At 38.2% G+C, this 17,923-nt stretch overlaps 2 protein-coding genes across 4 annotated transcripts in view; one reads left to right on the top strand and one right to left on the bottom strand.

Annotated features, from left to right (window-relative positions):
* Positions 1–13,040, top strand: part of LOC133523252 (E3 ubiquitin-protein ligase RNF144A) — a 242,828-nt gene extending 229,788 nt beyond the window's left edge. For all 3 annotated transcript variants that reach the window (XM_061858734.1, XM_061858736.1, XM_061858735.1), the window contains 3 exons: positions 5,597–5,686; positions 6,810–6,904; positions 7,413–13,040. In XM_061858734.1, the coding sequence (XP_061714718.1) occupies positions 5,597–5,686; positions 6,810–6,904; positions 7,413–7,524 (297 nt within the window). In that variant the 3' untranslated portion in view covers positions 7,525–13,040. The remainder of the gene's footprint in view (positions 1–5,596; positions 5,687–6,809; positions 6,905–7,412) is intronic.
* Positions 13,041–14,799: 1,759 nt separating this feature from the next.
* On the bottom strand, positions 14,800–16,968 carry LOC133523246 (transmembrane protein 223). Its single transcript, XM_061858727.1, has 2 exons — positions 16,380–16,968; positions 14,800–15,613 (listed from the first exon to the last, which is right to left on the bottom strand). Exons 1-2 carry the CDS (start codon positions 16,756–16,758, stop codon positions 15,321–15,323), a joined length of 672 nt encoding a protein of 223 aa, XP_061714711.1. The 5' UTR covers positions 16,759–16,968; the 3' UTR covers positions 14,800–15,320.
* Positions 16,969–17,923: the final 955 nt, after the last annotated feature.

Below are 17,923 nucleotides of genomic sequence, written 5' to 3'. Positions count from 1 at the left end.
CGACCTAATTTTAAAATAAATAGTATTGTATAGAGTAAATCTTGTTTATACTCGCTATTTTAAAGAAAAAGTATCTAGTAGATATTTTTTCTACTTTCGTTCACTATAGAAAAATACACGTGAGGTTTCCTTATACCCCCCCACCCCCAACGTGATCTGTCGTGATTTTTTCGTGAACCCCCTCCCCCCCTATCGAACCTCGCGTGATTTTTGCACAAGCCCTTTAGATGCTGGCTGACTACAAGCATGGTAAGGTTATTAGGTCCGAAGTCAAGTGTCTGCGCCTTGACCTCGCTTGACCTCTTGCTCTTAACGGTATCACTCTTAATTACACAACACAATGCCCAAAACAAAGCGCGTGCCGAGCGAGAGAAAGTGCTTTAAAAATACTTGAACCTTTGTGCGTTTTCTAAAAATACTTTAACGCGTGTTATAAATATTCTTTCCTATACAGGTCGTAAAAAAGCGGTGGTGGCCGAGTGGATATGACGTCCGACTTTCAATCCGAAGGTCGCGGGTTCAAATCCTGGCTCGTACCAATGAGTTTTTCGGAACTTATGTACGAAATATCATTTGATATTTACCACTAGCTAGAAGGAAAACATCGTGAGGAAACCTGCATACATCTGCGAAGAAATTCAAAGGTGTATGTGAAGTCCCCAATCCGCATTGGGCTAGCGTGGGGACTATAGCCCGAGCCCTCTCGCATGAGAGGAGGCCTTTGCCCAGCAGTGGGACGTATATAGGCTGAATTATTATATTATTTATTTTTATTATTATACAGGTCGTCCCAAGACTATGGGACATCAAGGGAAAGTACCTTAAATATCGTAGATAGGATATTTTGCTTAAAGAAGACTTTATTTTATTTTTAAAAGTCAGTAATATTGTATTCAAAGATTTAAAAATAAAATTGAAAATTGCTTACTTTTTCTGGGAATTAAACCGAATCTTGAAATTTTAATCAAATATTTTACTCTATTCATTTCCTTTGCAATGTAATATTTCTGAATTGACTTATTTTTTATGCATTCTTTCGATTGGCATCATAAAAATAAAGAATGTTTTTTTTTTTTCACATTTGAGTCGGTTGGATTTCCAGACAAAGTAACTTATTTTTCTTAAATCTTTGAATGCAGTATTACTCAGTTTTGAAAATAAAACAAAGTCTCCTTTTAGCAAAATATCCTATGTCTTATATTTAAGGTACTTTCCCTTGATGTCCCATAGTCTTGGGACGCCCTGTATATGACCGTAAAAAAACTATTTGTCCAAATAGTTTGTCAGCATTTAATAAAGATGAAGACTCGTCGCCATTTTCACTTCATCAAGTGTCAATATGTAAAGAACTCCCTCGATTTCTCTAGGATCTCATGATAAGGTCCTTATTAGACGATAATAGGATGATGTAGTGTAGGGACGCCCGGCCGGAAGCAGGCGGGCTGTCGATCGCGTGTTGCGTTCATTCAGCTCAGACGATAATAGGACAACTAGACTTAGGTACAAAAAAAAAACGTGACGATGAATTAAATAGAGGTCGTCCTCTGCAATTTGAAGTCGGTATAAAAGTTTCTTTTCTAAGTTTTATTTACTTATCAGATTCATAATAATATATGATATATGTACCTAACTAAAGACTAAAGATATGAAATTGCTATTGAGGAACAAAACCAGCGCCAGTTAAATATAAATATGAATTAAAAAGGACTTGTTATATTGTAATAGTCAATACTTAAACGAGAATATTCAAAATTCAAATTCAAAATTCAAAATTTTATTCTGCAAGTAGGCCTCAAGGGCTCTTTTACAAGTCAATACAATATTTACAGTAACATCATATAGTGACATGAAAAATACATAACAACATTTTATAAATACAACAGCCAATACCTGGGTAAACATTACATTATAATAATCTTAAAATAAATAATTACTACAATACAATAGAGATGTATAGTCTCTATGGTTAAAAACACATTAAATCTGGAGATGTAAAAGGTCCCCAATGTCAGAGTACTAATATTAATAAAATTTGGAGGTGTAAAGTCTCTCCAAGTGTCAAAAATATCATCAACATGTCAACGAACGACATAATTATTACCATTACAGTATAATAATTATGATTATTTGCATTATAATGATGATGATGTGTGAAATGTCGCAAAGCGCTGCGGAAGCGCTGGTGGCCTAGCGGTAAGAGCGTGCGACTTGCAATCCGAAGGTCGCGGGTTCAAACCCGGCTCGTAAGTACCAATGAGTTTTTCGGAACTTATGTACGAAATATTATTTGATATTTACCAGTCGCTTTTCGGTGAAGGAAAACATCGTGAGGAAACCGGACTAATCCCAACAAGGCCTAGTTTACCCTCTGGGTTGGGAGGTCAGATGGCAGTCGCTTTCGTAAAAACTAGTGCCTACGCTAAATCTTGGGATTAGTTGTCAAGCGGACCCCAGGCTTCCTTGAGCCGTGGCAAAATGCCGGGACAACGCGAGGAAGAAGAAGATGTGTGAAATGTCGCAGACTGAAGCGGTCTTTATGTCTGTTTAATGGTGTATTTTTGTCTGTCTTTATGCGCAGCAGAAATAAATAAATAATTTAAGTTTCTTAAGGTACTTATAAGGTTAGATAAGGTAAGAGCAACGGTGTTTCACAGTTATACGAGGGTGGGATGATAAGTAACTGGCCTAAGTAGAACATACTTGAATTTCGGTGTTAAAACTAATTTTATTTTTCGACATAGTCTCCACCTAGCTCTATGCACTTATTCCATCTTCGCTCTAAAGCTGCGATGCCCTCCATAAAATGATTCTTTTCGAGGCCTGCAAAATACTCCTCCACAGCGGCTATGACGGCATCATTAGTGGCAAATTTCTGTCCACCCAAAAAAGTTTTAAGCTTCGGGAACAGGTGGAAGTCGGATGGTGCCAGATCAGGCGAATAAGGTGGATGGGGCAGCAAATCATACTTTAATTCGCCGATTTTTGCCGTGGCTTTAACACATGTGTGAACCCTAGCGTTGTCTTGATGGAAGATGTTTTTTTTTTTGCTAAGCCTGGTCGTTTTTGATGAATGCATTGATGAAGCTTATCTAAAAGATTAGCATAGTATTCCCCATTAATAGTTTTACCTTTGGGAAGGTAGTCTATCATCAAAATTCCACTAGCATCCCAAAAGACGGAAGCCATAACTTTTCCAGCCGACTTTACAGCCATAGCTTTTTTGGGACCCGAACATCCAGATTCAGTCCACTGTTTTGATTGAATTTTTGATTCTGGCGTGTAGTGGTGAACCCATGTTTCATCTGTTGTTACAAATCGACGCAAAAAATCAGCTTTATTTTTCTGAAAACGATCCAAACATTCTTCCGAATTTTGCACGCGGATTCTTTTTTGATCGTGCGTAAGCAATCGCGGCACCCAACGGGCGGATAACTTTTTCATATTTAATTCTTCACTTAGAATATGATGTACCCGTTCCTTTGATATCCCTGTAGTGTCAGCTATTTCTGATAACTTCAATCGTCGATCTGCCAAAACCATATCGTGCACTTTGGAGACCATTTCCGGAGTTGTGGCACTTTTTGGACGTCCAGAGCGGGCTTCATCTTGGACACTTGTACGGCCTCGTTTAAATTCAGCCACCCAGTTTTTTACTGTGGCGTGAGAAAGAGCACATTCACCTAAAACATTCTTTAACTCTTCATAAATACCTATCCCCTTCATACCCTTCATGTAAAGAAACTTTATCACCGCTCTTTGTTCAATTTTATCCATTTTGAAAACAATCGTCACAATATATTTTCAAATAACAGAAAATCGATAAAATATTTAAGCCATCAAATTTAAATTTCGAACACAGATAGCCAGAGACACGAAGCTTAAATTACGCTAGTTTATTTTTAAATTCAAACTTTTTAAATAGCTAAGGCCAGTTACTTATCATCCCGCCCTCGTATGAAAGTTGCATTCGGATAATTCCGGAAGTTTATAAGCGAGGAAATGTGCGTTTGATTCAATAATGTAAGGCCTTAAACTGAACGGCGTACACAAAAGAAAAACCGACTAAGGCATCCAGTGCCTGAGACGAATCGAATCTGCGGGAATTATTGACTGATATCATAACCCTAAGCCCACCCGGGTCATATGACGGCACCCGTTCAATAAAATAACTTGTTCCCTCCTCTATGTAAGTGAGACCCCACACCAGCGTCTCGTCTCGTCGTTGTCTAGTCAATTCTATGGCTGCTGCTCGACGCAACGTTGGCGCAACTGCGTAGCGACACCGCATTCCATGGCGCTGACACGCTGATGCTCAAAAGACGCTAGTGTGGGATTTCTCCAAGACGTTGCAATGAATGAAGATGAGCATCGTAACCGGCTTCGTCGTAGTCTAAATTTCCCATTCATTTTAGAATAACACATTAGCGAATATCCGTGTTAGATTCCTAAAATACCGGATTGCCCCAAATAGTCTCGGTTAAACCTGAAGGCCAATTCTGTATTAAATGTTTGAGATAATCTTATTTTAATACCCTGACGGTGAGCACCAATCAACGGTTTAGGCTGTTTGGTGCTGACTAAATGCGTCGTCTCCATAAGGCTTTTCGCTCTCACTTATCGGTACGCGAGAGATGCCTGTTGCCCAGGCTCGTGTCAAAATTGAATTGCAAATCTTTCTTTCGAATTCTGATCCATATTTAGTTACTAATGGTTAAAATCTAATGTTAAGCCAGTATAGGATTCTCGTGCTCCTAAGCCTGCCCATCATCAGTATGGGCCTCGGCGAACATGAGCGATGCACTTCACCATGTGGGCAGCCCCATAATTTTGATTGCATTATTATATTGTACTCGCAGGACTCATAATTAAAGGACATTAAAGAGTCTTTACTTGGATTGCCCACTTGCTGAATGAGATTAAAACCATATCAAATGGGTAAAACAGAATTATCCGGTGACTCGACCGCGACCGCTGCATTGATTGTATTAACATATTGATCGGCGTTTATTTTTAAATCCGCGCTGCAAAACAAGACACAACCTGTTCTGAGTGCGCAGAATTTAGATCTATGTTTTGATGTGATGCTGATGAATGTTATTAATTAAAAATATTAGCGATAGCGACACACCCACTGGTATTGGAATTGAGACATTCTAGGCTACGTGTACGAGTTATTGTAACATTTTGTTAAGCCATTGACATGCTTGAACCACATCGGATGCAGCTTAGTAATCGGGCAAACTGGCCTGAAATAAAGAAGTCATAATAATAATAATTAGTAGCATTACTTCTTCCCCATACCCAATACTGTTAGAAAGCTAAAAGGTGATCTAAAATTTATTTGTTTTGTCTGTCTGCTAAACAGTATCATAAACTGGTAGATTCTATAAATAAGAAAGGAGGGGAAAGAGAGTTGAATCCTTTTTTTTCCACGGAGCGATCAGATATCTCAACATTCATTATAACAAAAACGGTCTAGGTTAAATAGTCTAAAAAAGGTTTAACCCGTCTGCCACCAACATTAATCTGTTATCTGCTAGGCAGGGTGGAAAAAGAATGTTATACTTTGCCTATAAAAATGTTTGTTTCTTTTCAGGATGACTTCTTGCTCCGCCACTACGACAAAGGACCATGTAAGAACAAGCTGGGACACTCGCGCGCCTCAGTTCTGTGGCACAGAGCACAGGTAAACAACCAGCCTGCTTTCCACTGCTGGGATTTTCTCTTTGAGGTGGCAGATTTATGACACCTGAATAAACTAACCTTTTTTTTTTTTAACGTTGGGGAAATGCTTTTACGCATGCCACCTAGTCCGGGGGAAACTAGGGGCGATGACGGACTAACCAGTAAAGGACTACCGTCTAAAACCACCAACGAATGCCGGCTCCGCCTTAGATTGGGTGCCGCAGGGTCGCTATCAGCATTCGACCGCGTGCGCCCCGGCGGGCGGCCTGTAGGCCGCAGACATTTTGGGAGCCAATTGGTCAGGCACCCCAGTCCTGTGGGCTTTTAACCGCAAAGACTCCCCCGGAGCCCTGCGCAGCCCACTACGGCGGAGGCAGCAAGCGCGCATAGCGCCTGGCTCTGCCCCCAGCCCGTCGTCGGCGGAGTGGATGCGCGTCAGGGTCATTCTCGCGCGCACGCTCCGCTGCCTCCTTCTGCGACATAATTTCGTCACAAAAGGTGGCCATCGCCTTCCATGCCTCCTCGCTGTCCAGCATGATATTCACTATGCTCGGCAACGAAAGGTCTACTCCTAATTTTGCCTGAAGGGTGGCCCGTTGGAGCTCCTATGTAGGGCACTCCTCGAGAGTATGACGCGCCGTGTCCACCGGTGCGCCACACTCATGGCACATGGAGGATTCCTCCCTCTGTCTGCGGTGCAGGTACTTACCAAAGCATCCATGGTCAGTAAGTATCTGCACCATGTGGAAAGTTAGCGTACCTTGCCTCCTTCCCACCCTGAATAAACTAACCTACAGGAGTGCAAGTTAAGGAAAGATTACAAAAACTTCGATAACTTCTCCGTCTTGTGAATATTAAGGAAGTTTCCATTTGATAATGCAAAATTTCGTCGCCATAAAATATGAGATTTTTCGGTCAATCAAGTTATTTTCACCAACATAGTTCTCCAAATGTTGCCTATAAGGCCTAAGGGCCTCGTTTTTCTTTTTCATAATGGGCCACCTACAAAGCATGTTAGTGGAGCGTGGTACAAAACACTGAGAGACGGTGAAGAACAAGAAATAGTTGATCCACTCATAAATGGATAATTGTATCTGGTATTAATAGGTGGTTGTATATTCCAGGTGGTGGGCATATTCGCCGGGTTCGGCTTGCTCCTGCTGGTCGCCAGCCCGCTGCTGCTGCTGGCCGCGCCCTGCATCGTCTGCTGCAAGTGCAGGTGAGGACTTGACTTTACCAGAACATTCCAGGAGTTTCTTCTCCCAAAATATTCTTGCTATACCTAGTTGTTTGCTCATAAGTTTCAAAGCCCGTGGAAATATGCAAATTAAATGCTTTCCATGTGATTTAATTCTGCGACAGTTTAGCAGTTCGATATAGGTTACTTTAAGCGGTCTATTTAATTGTGTTAATCAATGAGCAATATCCAGGAATGAGAAGATAGAAAGAACAACGCACTGTGCGGTTTAAGAGGAATTTCCTTCAGCGGACACTCCGGCTGTGGAATGAGCTCCCTGCCTAGGTTTTCCCGAGGGGCTACAGTATGGGGTTCTTCAAAAAAGCCAAAAAAGGAATGTATAGGTTTTAAAGGGTCGGCAACGCGCATGTAACACCTCTGGAGTTAAATGGATCTTTCCCTCGACTAAGTCATTTGCTAGTTTGGTGATCCTCGCTCATATTATCTTTTCATTTTGTTCAAGATTCTCACCAGCTTCATATCATTTCAGATTATGCAACCCAAGCACGAAAAATCTCGAAGAAGTCGACGAAATCGAGAGCATCAGTCCCGGACGCGAAGACGACGACGAAATAACACGCGCGAGGTACCTCTCCGACTGACGCACGCGCTCCGAGGGGGGCGCCGGCCGGTGGTAGGCCGCGCGCACGTGGCGAGGTGAGCGGTGCGAGTCCAACGTGGAAGAGGTTAGCAGTGATTGGTTAAACGTAGAAAAAGTGAACAGTGATTGGCTAAACGTATCCTACAAGTCGTCGCCGATGGATTTTTGTTGTGAGATATTTTGGTCAACGTTTAGTGCAGGAAGAAAGGACTGAAGAACTGGTTGGGCTTTAGTGTAAATAGTTTGAAGCCGACTGATGGGAATCCGGCGCGACGGAAATGGTCAGCGGTGAACCATGTGAAGAAGAGTGATCATTGATTTTACGCGACAATCTTTCAACTGTTGTATAATATGGTTGGCTATCTATCAAATTTTGACGAACAACCATTGAGTTGATGAATTGATATAAAGGGGCTGAATGAGTCACGATTTCATTAAAGAAGTTGATAAGTTACGAAGAATCTTGTTCGAATTCGAACATTCAGCCATTGAACTTCGTATAGAGATTTTTGCCAAGCGAATAGCGGCGATAATGTAAACTGAACACTATTATTGTATAAATACTTACTAGATTCTGGCCAAGGTTATGTATGTGACATTGACTTTTGATTGCAGCAGTACTCAGAAAACGAAATTGGAAGCATTATCTATCAAATACTATTTAAAAAGAGCTTAAGATTGTTGCTTCCAATTTCGTTTTAGGAGTCGCTCAGGGATTAAATATTGGTAAAGAAATTTGCGGCCCCTATCGTATTTAATGTTGCATGTTTGTACATCGCTGTTTTTTGTGATTACTGACGATGAATGACGAAATCCAGACCTTAAATAAATATTGTCAGTTCAAGGTCGTTCTTCAATTGAAAGTTGTTGTAATTTGTATGACTTCTCAACTTGGCTTGTAATATCTAAAGCCATATTGTGATCTCTGATTGTTATTTGGACTCTTGGATCAAATGAAAAATTTTGCGGCAGTAAAGATTTATAGGTTATATAAATATTCTGCATATATGTACTTTAAAACAGCTTATAGCTCACATATTGATTTGAAGCTTGTTATTTTTGTTTTTAGGTTGGAATGGGATAAAAGAGACTGATATCGATGGATGTGTATTCGAGTGCCAATGTTTTTCTTTCCGTTTTCCACTAATGCCAATTTATTTACGCTTTTTTCCAACTTTTGGTCTTTTCGACTGCGTAAATTACATCGAAAACATTTATGGAGACGTAATTTCTTATGTTGACAATGTAATTGATGATGCGGTGAAGAGAATTTTATATATAATATCTAACAATTCTAAAATTTGCGTCAAAATTCTAAGAACAAATTTATAAAAATGGTACATTTCTTTCAGTAATTATATAGAAAATGCTGAAGTTGCTAAGCGGGCGAAGTGTTCAAATTGTTATGAGAATAAAACCGTGTGTTGATCATTTTGAACATCTGACCCGTTTAGCTACTTCTAGTAATTAATGTACCTGTATAATAAATATAAAGTCTTCGACAACGAATCTTTGAAGGATTTTGGAACTTTCTCGAGCGATTTAGAATAAAGATTACGGACATGTATCATGATTTTTCACATGTAATATTGAGCTGCCTTTCATCTGTAACAATGGCAGGCTCCATAATGTAATTTAGGCATGTTAAAGTGGAACTCATAAAATTAACCTGGTAAATCTGGTAATGATGGATATTACTTATAATATGTATATTTTTTTATAAAATATAGTATGCAAAGCGTACTTGCGTATTATTTGATTAATAACACGTTTTTGAAAAGATACTTAGGCTTGTTACTTCAAATCTAACTTCTATATTAAATTTAATAAAGCGGGAACCTTTTTCATATGAAATATCTTTCTTGTATAACAGCTGTCATCTCGAGGTTTCAAAGGTTATATATTGCATGTATATATCTGAAGGTTGTCTGGAAGAGATCGCTCTTTAGCGAAAAGGCCGCCTTTTGTTTTACCTCTGTCTTTATGTATTATGTGTGTTTCCTTGTAAATCTATTTTCAGGTTGTGCAATAAAGAGTATTTTTATTTGTATAGACAGCTCTCACGGTACCCAAACTATGTGATATACTGATATATGAATACTATAAAATATAAATCTGGGGGCACCGCAGTTCCCCCGCCAAGTCGAGCGCGAAGCAAACACTGCCGTACCATCCTTTACTGGAACCATTTCGCCGCATTTTCAGGCCCCTATTTATTATAAGACCAGAACGCAGAAATTTTCGTCATCCAGTATAGCTTACTGGTCAGGTAAGGGTGAAGGGTACACAAGGGTACAAAACCAGGCGACACATTGGTGCAATGGTGTCATGGAGCACCTGGTTTTGTACCCTTGTGTACCCTTCAACGGTCAAGTCACACAGCATTAACTATAATAATAAAGAAATCGCAGTAAGGAACCTTAGACTTGGCACGAATTAGTCTAGATTTCATTACTTTTTAGAGATAAACAAGCAGCTCCATCGAGATTTGGCTAGTTTTTTACAGAATGTTTTTGGTGGGATTATCATTACAGTACACATCTCATATTACAAGACTGATATTTTATTTGAAAGAGGCCCCTTTCTTAAAAGTGTTAATACACTTTCAATACTAATTTGACAAAATTGAGGCAATATTTTGATACTTAGAAATGAAAGTGTCAGCTATTTTTCCCTATAATAGGCTATTTCTTAAATAAATCTTCTAGATTTCTAGATAAAACACAAAAATTGTTGACGAAGCACAAAAATAAAAACATTTTTGACAAATGATCTATTATTGTCCATTTTATTAAAACTACTTATCTATATTTCTCTTAAATCTCTTTATCAAATAATTCTGGCATCCCATCACTCTTTCGTATTTCCTCAAATTATTCATAAGAAAACAAAAGTAGGTACCTACAGTAAAATATAAAATCGGTCAAAAAACAATAGTGTTAATAAAATGGACAATCGTTCTTCTGAAGGTCTATGGTTGTCGCGTTATTGCGCGATAAAGCGTTTGTCTCATAAGCCTGGGCCACACCAAAGAGAGTTTTAAATATAGGTGGATTGTCAAAGAAAACTTTGTAACCACAGTAAATTTACTGCCGTCTTTCGTCACATGATTAAAACTTGTAGAACGCCATTTGACTTTGATCCTTATTCTTTCAGTGATATGTGTTAAATTTATTAAATATCAAAAACGCCATCTTACCGGGCATCGGCTAAAGGTCATCATCGCTCGAAACGATGGCTTTGATCTATTAGATGGCGCCACTTTTTGATATTTAACAAATTTAAAACATATCAGTGAAAGAATAAGGATCAAATTCAAATGGCGTTCTAAAAAAATTAAACATGTGTAGAAAGATGGCAGTAAATTTACTGTTGCTACAAAGTTTTCTTTGACAATTAACCTCTATTTCAAATTCTCTTTGGCCACGGTTAGTGTGGCCCCGCATTAGTGACAACTTTATTTTTATCATTCGGTAAAGTGACAATCTGACGCCTGACCTCTCTCTTACATCGATAACGAAATTATAAGATTTCTTCTCAATTTAGATTCGTAGTAAAAGGTCCAAAGTATTAGTAAAAGATAGAGTAACTGCAATGCAGTGTGAAACAGTGCATATGTCAGGAATATTTTTTTAATCACCTGTGATCCATGGAAGGCAGTTAGTATAAATAGTTAGACAAGATATCCTGATGACATGCGTTTTTGAGATTTAAAGGAGGAATCTCCATATACTACTCCATATACCTAATAAAGATTCTAAGACAAAGCAGTTTATTGTGGTAATTTAACTGAAAAAACACATGATAATGGTACCTATTTCATAAGTGACAAGTGCTATTATAATTCACTACAAAACTACAACAGCTATTATGATTGTTACATACGAAACAGGATCAATATTGTGAACTACACTTGCCCCAAAAAAGCATGCCATAAGGATACCCAGAGTCTATATATACGTAATACGCACTGCTTTCATGTCCTGCACACAGCGCCTTAACTCTTAACTTAGATACGTTATTTATTAATGTAAATAAGGTTTAATTAATGTACTTAAATAGTCGAGGATCGGTGACGTTTTAGAAATAAAAGTTGCACGCAGACGCTGTTTAATGTATATTGTATTGATGTTTTAGAAATACACAGTATAAATATTACAAGTATTGTAAATAAAAGTGGGAATGTCAGCTGGTGGTACTTTTATACAAGAACCTTAAGACAATGTATGCTTAACTGTAAAATCTCAATAGCTGCCGTTTTTGATAAGGAAACTATCGAGAACCATAAGTTAAGGTACAAATTAGAACTCGGCCACGTGTCGCGACCGCAGACGAGAACTATAGACTTCGTGTCGCCGCGTCACGTCTGTGTTAGTTTCGAACCCGACCGCATACCACGTACTTCGCGCTGACGTCAGCGGCACTATTAATCTGCGGTCGGGCTCGGCGACGTGTCGCTGAGCTCGAATGGTATTTCATAGAAAGAAACCAGTCATGACGCGGCGACGTGTCGCCTGAGGTCGCCTCACGTCGTAGAGTTCCAACTTGTATTATACATTTAAGCTCGATTTTTTTGTAAGTATAAAATGCTACCTCGCTCTTATTTCCAACTCTAAACCTTTGAATCAGTGAAAATGTAAAAATTTCAATACCTGCATATTTTCATAATGCTTATTAAAGCATTGATCTGAAAAACTAGTGTTATTAAATCTGATCTTTAATCAATACAGCTTAGAATTCAAATCTACGTGTTAGTTCTTATACAGAGGATGCGTGCAACAACTGCTTTTGATCAAAACATATCAATATTATGCATTTTCGGGCTGGAAGTAATGAAATTTTAAAGAGTTTCTCAAGTAATAATATGTATTATATTTAAATTACCGTAAGTTCTACTCGCATACAAACCAAAAATAAAACGAATAAACACACGTATTGAAGTCACAACTAGCCCTACATATTTCTGTTCTACTAACACGTAGTTTTAAATCTTAAATGTTACTAACCATTATTGATCTGTTGAATAAATAAATTGAATTTAAGTATTTACAATGCATCGGGCGTTAATCTTCAGGTTTATTTCGAGTGTTTTATCTCAGCGTCGCGGCGCGCAGTGTGAAAAAATTACGACTTCAATATGTGAGTTTAACCATTTTATATTAAATGTTTTATTGAACCAAAAGCTAAAGTCATCGGTCCCTAAGTAGCTTGTCGTAGCAGGCTAGTTAAAGCATTTGTAGACTTAAACTGAACATGTCTGTAGGTGGCTAGGCTAAGTTATTGTACTGTACGTTAGGCTAAGTTGACTGTAAAATCACTTTCGTCTATGGTATTCACGTAAAGACTTTTTTTTCATTAAGTTTAATATTTTATTGTGTTGGTAAGACACTTTGTATATAGAAAGAAGTCTATTTTTTGTTATCGACCTATTCTTCTTGTTTATTTTGTGTTGAAACATACTTTCCGTTACTATTAATTGTAAACGATTTAATAAAGATTTTTTTCTGACAAATCTCAGGATAGTATTTTTATTATTTCATGTTACACTACATCATATCCCTTTGAATGCCCACTTGTTGAGAGAGAGAGACTCGACGTGCACAACAAAGACCTGATCATGGGCGTGAAGTGTCGAATGTCAAGTTCAATTTCCGCCACAAGAGGGCATATAGTATACACCCCTATAATGGAACAGGCACCAGTAATGGGATGGTATAGACAAATCCCGTAAAACAAGTATTTACCATCAGTTTTTAATCGCTGGCTACATTTTACCATAAACAAGAGCCAAAAAACTGCTTAAGTTTAATTTTTCACTGATATTTGTTAGTTTGAAAATTAATTGCGCCATACATCCCATGACTGGAGCAAAAAACCATAGTTTTAATTGGTTAATAATATTGAAACCAATTGCAGTAGCTTTCATTAAATACATAGGAAACATAAAGGATGAATTGGACATTCAAGTTTTAAAGCATAAAGCAGTAGAAATTAGACGGATGTCGGTGAAATATCAAAAATAATCTGAGTTTTCTTTTAAATGTCCCATGATTAGTGCCGTTATAGTATTTTATGCAACAGTTGTATAAGAAGGGTCAAAAAGGAGAGTGGCGTGAGTTACAATGTGAGCCGGAGCCGAAGGCGTAGGCGAACATTGTAAAGGAATACGCCACGAGCATTTTTTAACCTACTTATACAACGTTGCATACAATATTTTTCCTACGAGTCAACAAAAATAAATCTTAATTTAGGTAAACAAAGCAAAAGTATATAGCCAAGAGGCGCGAGCATACCTTGTTACGCGCCCGGCCCGCCCCGGGCCGCGGCCCGCCCCGGGCCGCGGCCGGCCGGTCAGCGACACCTTCTCATACTCATGAGGCCCTGGTACTTGCTACTTGCTAAATTAAATTTTTGGACAGTTTTTTCTCAATTTTGGCCACCGTAGCCAACGGAGACTAACAAGCAACGCTAAGCGGTCTTCGTAGTCTATGGGTGTTGCTATATTACGGGTGTCACATGCGTGTTTCTGACTTATGAAGTAATTATTTTTACTATGCAACCAAATGAATATTTTGTAAGTTGGCAGCAATGCACTTAGTTTAAAACTGTATTCGTTTTGGTTTTGTTAGGTTGGTAGCCATTAATCGCAGTAACGTTATAGCGATTAAAAGCACAAGAGCTTTTATGAGGAATAGACAATATAGACTTTTCTTGAAACCTTTTATATATGTTCTTATATTCGTGTTAATGAATGCATAAATGACAGATAACAGTAGAGGAGTAGGAAAACATATATAATAATATACCCAGCCAGCTCGGCCGAATTTCACCTTCCCATACCAAATGAGTTTCGTTCTCATTGTAATGAAACTTTGCACATGCAATGACATGAGGTATATCTGTCTGTAATTAGTTTATATAGCCCTAGCTTATAACAACTACATATTCCCTAACATTCGTATTCGCATTCGGACATTCGCATCCTGGACATTTGTGACGAATTCGTGACATCCCTGGTTTGAACCCAACCAATTTTGACCACCACAAACCTAGGAAAGGTTAACACAGAACCACAACTTTAGGTTTAGGTCATATCACTTCTTTGAGAACTTGCCAAGTAGACCACAGGCTCCCATGAGTCATGGCAACAATCCGGAACATCGTGAAGAAAATGATGATGATGTTTACTTTTTTGAGGACCAATATGCCATTTGGTGACTCTAACACTACTTGTTGCAATAAAGGTGTTGGTAATCAGTATGAGTACAAAACTACATTTGTAACAAAGTATTTATTTACAACATGAACAAATACATTTGTATCTGTTTTACTATAACTAAATGCAGCAAAAAACAGAACAAATGAGCATCACTATTACTACATTACATTCTGTTGATTATGTTTTCTTTATGACAGTTTTATGAATATGATATTGATGCAGTGAGGTCACTTCATGTTACTTTCTCTCCAATGTTTCATTGTAAAATGATGTCGGTAGGTAGTTATCAACAAAGTTTTTGTCCAAAATTTTGAAAAGCATTACATACTTGCATACTGATTTTATATCAAAGACATTTATAAATAATAAGACAAGTGGACCAATATATTGTCGGCATCATATGAAAATATGAATGAAATGAAATGGCACACCATTTTGAGGTAGCTTGACAATTCAGCTAACAAAAAGGATAACTAGTATGCAGCTTTCCGTCTATACCTAAAACATATGGTTCTTTGAAATCTACATGTGTGATACATAGGTCCATAAAAAACTTACATATGTAAATGGTATAAAAACTACCATTTCCTAGCCAATCCAGCGGTAGCATCAAATAAGATCGGGTTCTTGAACTCCCCTTTCATATCCAGCATATAATGCATCCAAGTATTTTTCACCTTCAATGGTAACTGAACTCTAGCATTCTTTCTAGCTTCCTTGCAACAGACGTTTTCTATGGGTACTTTCATGATGCGGTTGTTTCCGAACGGAGCGTAGGTTACGAAGGACAGGTGTTTGCCTTCCTTGTGAAGGACGAGGTAACGGACTGATTTTAGGGTGTACATCCATATCATTGCTAGAGAGCCTGTGCCTGTAAAAGAAAGGTATATGGGACAATAACGAGACAGGTGAAAATACGGAACACAATACTTTATTCGAAATGTCATTGACCTATACATATCCAGCCAGAATGTAAGGTTGAGAGGATACTCTAAAAAACTAATCAAACCTCCAAGTGAAATAGCAACTCTATGAAACACTTCTTGCAAAATAGTGTAGAAAATGTGTGGAACTCTCTACCAGAAACTGCTGTTAGTGCACCGTTGGTGAACTCTTTCAAAAATAAACTAGATACAAATTTTAGAACTTTAAAAAGTGTAAAATAAACACAAGTGCTGCGATATACACGCATCAGTTCCAAGAGCTGCTAGTGTATCAAATAAAATAATAATTAATAATAATAACGTGAACGGGTTCCAGCAGGCGTTCTACATGACATTAAAGCTCTCCAAGAGGCCTCTACGCGTTGGATCTATATCCCCACGCAAGGCTATCAAAAGACCGGGATTTATAGGCCCGTGAAATCCAAGGAGATACAATAATAATAAAATATCCATGTTACCACAATGCTATTAATTACTTTTTAGGAAAATAAAACAGATTAGAAATTAACAATTACTTAAATGTGCTTAGCCATATCCTGAAGTTAAACGGAGTTTAAAAAAAATGGTGTATTCCCATACGTGCCGGCCCCACGTGACGACTGCCATACAAGACCGCCAGTTGAAATATAATCTTAGGTCAGAATCGGTGCATTTACATTTTACTCATAGTGATATTAAGTATACCAAACTCACCGACTAGCAAAGCTATGCCACCAAGCGTGTTTCTGTACTTATTATCACCAAGATTTATTCTTCTATACCAAGGTGTATCATCTGTTATCTGGGACCGGTCGACAGGTGCATCTTTCAGAGATGTGAACGCGAACGTTCCTAAATACATCCAAAACATGTACTGCACTACTGCAAACATGTTCATGTACTTAAAATATTTCGGGTTCTCATATTTGTACAGAACAACGTCTTTTACAACGTTGGTATTAACTTCATGCACAGATTTTGTTGCAACCGAGCTGAATGGTGCATTTATCTTGATACAGTCACGACATGGTAATAATGTTCGGTAAGTCGCACTTTTCTTTAGTATAATTGAGGCCAAGGAAATTAATGACATGTTTAACTTTTATGGTTATGATACTTTTTAGTATTTTTTGGTAATATTCATTTGTACACATAACCTCAAAACACTGAAGAAACCAGAAGAAACAAATCTGTCAAGTGTCAAACTTTCAAATGCTGTTTTTTTTAATCATCCGTTTCTTAACTCCCTCACAGACGGAGCGATAATATATCAAAAAATATCCTCTAAGCGCCAGTTACATTCACCCTTCCCGATATCTGACCCAAAATCGGGACTGATTTTGACAACGGGAAGTTTGACACTTGACAGATTTGTTTCTTCAGTGTTTTGAGGTTATGTGTACAAATGAATATTACCAAAAAATACTAAAAAGTATCATAACCATAAAAGTTAAAGTGCCTGAAAATCGTTTTCCGTTTCACGGAATATCAGCACATCGTTAACAGTATTTGAAATATAGAATAGAATAGAATAGATTTATGAAAAGTATTGCACATGAACCATTTTTTTTACGTTTCAATTCAAATATTGTAAACGATGTGCTGATATTGGGTGAAACGGAAAAATATTATTTGTCGGGCCCGAAATAGGGTCTGATATTAGGCCCGATAAAGTGTGGATGTAATTGGCACCTGAGACCAGACCAGTCGGGATTTTTTTTTCACCAATCTGATTACATTGTCTGGTCAAATTTAGGTGGCGTGGGTGTGGATGCAAACGCCAATTTGGTTCGCCGATTATTATTATGACCGATATTACCGATAAAAGGGAGGCCAAGAAATGAGGGGGGGATTAAATGTATCGTTGTCTAAGTACCCACTACCAAATAGTAAAGTAAGTATAGTCGTTAGATTTGTAACTGGCCTTCAACGGCTTATCCATTGTCTATTAGTATTGTTACCTAAAACGGCGCGTGCACCTGCAAAAAAGGGACGTATAATTCTAATTGGCACCTGAGCGCGGACTAGTCTAACGCTCAAAAAACCAGTGTAGGTGTGCTCTACGATAACGCGCCTTTGTTACGCATATCCAGGACACATTTTAGGCTGGTTCGGTAGCGTTCGACTCGCCAGCACTCAGTAACCGTATAGGGACCACACAACAACTCGCAATTTTTTTTCCATTTATTCATTTTGATTCTTATTTCAATTACCATAGGAGTTGTAATTAAATAACCGGTTAAAGTGACCGGGCCCTT

Source organism: Cydia pomonella, chromosome 12 (assembly GCF_033807575.1).
Source record: "Cydia pomonella isolate Wapato2018A chromosome 12, ilCydPomo1, whole genome shotgun sequence".
NCBI classification, from domain to species: Eukaryota; Metazoa; Arthropoda; class Insecta; order Lepidoptera; family Tortricidae; genus Cydia; species Cydia pomonella.
The sequence above is the reverse complement of the archived record's forward strand: the minus strand, read 5'-3'. Positions and strand labels throughout refer to the sequence as shown.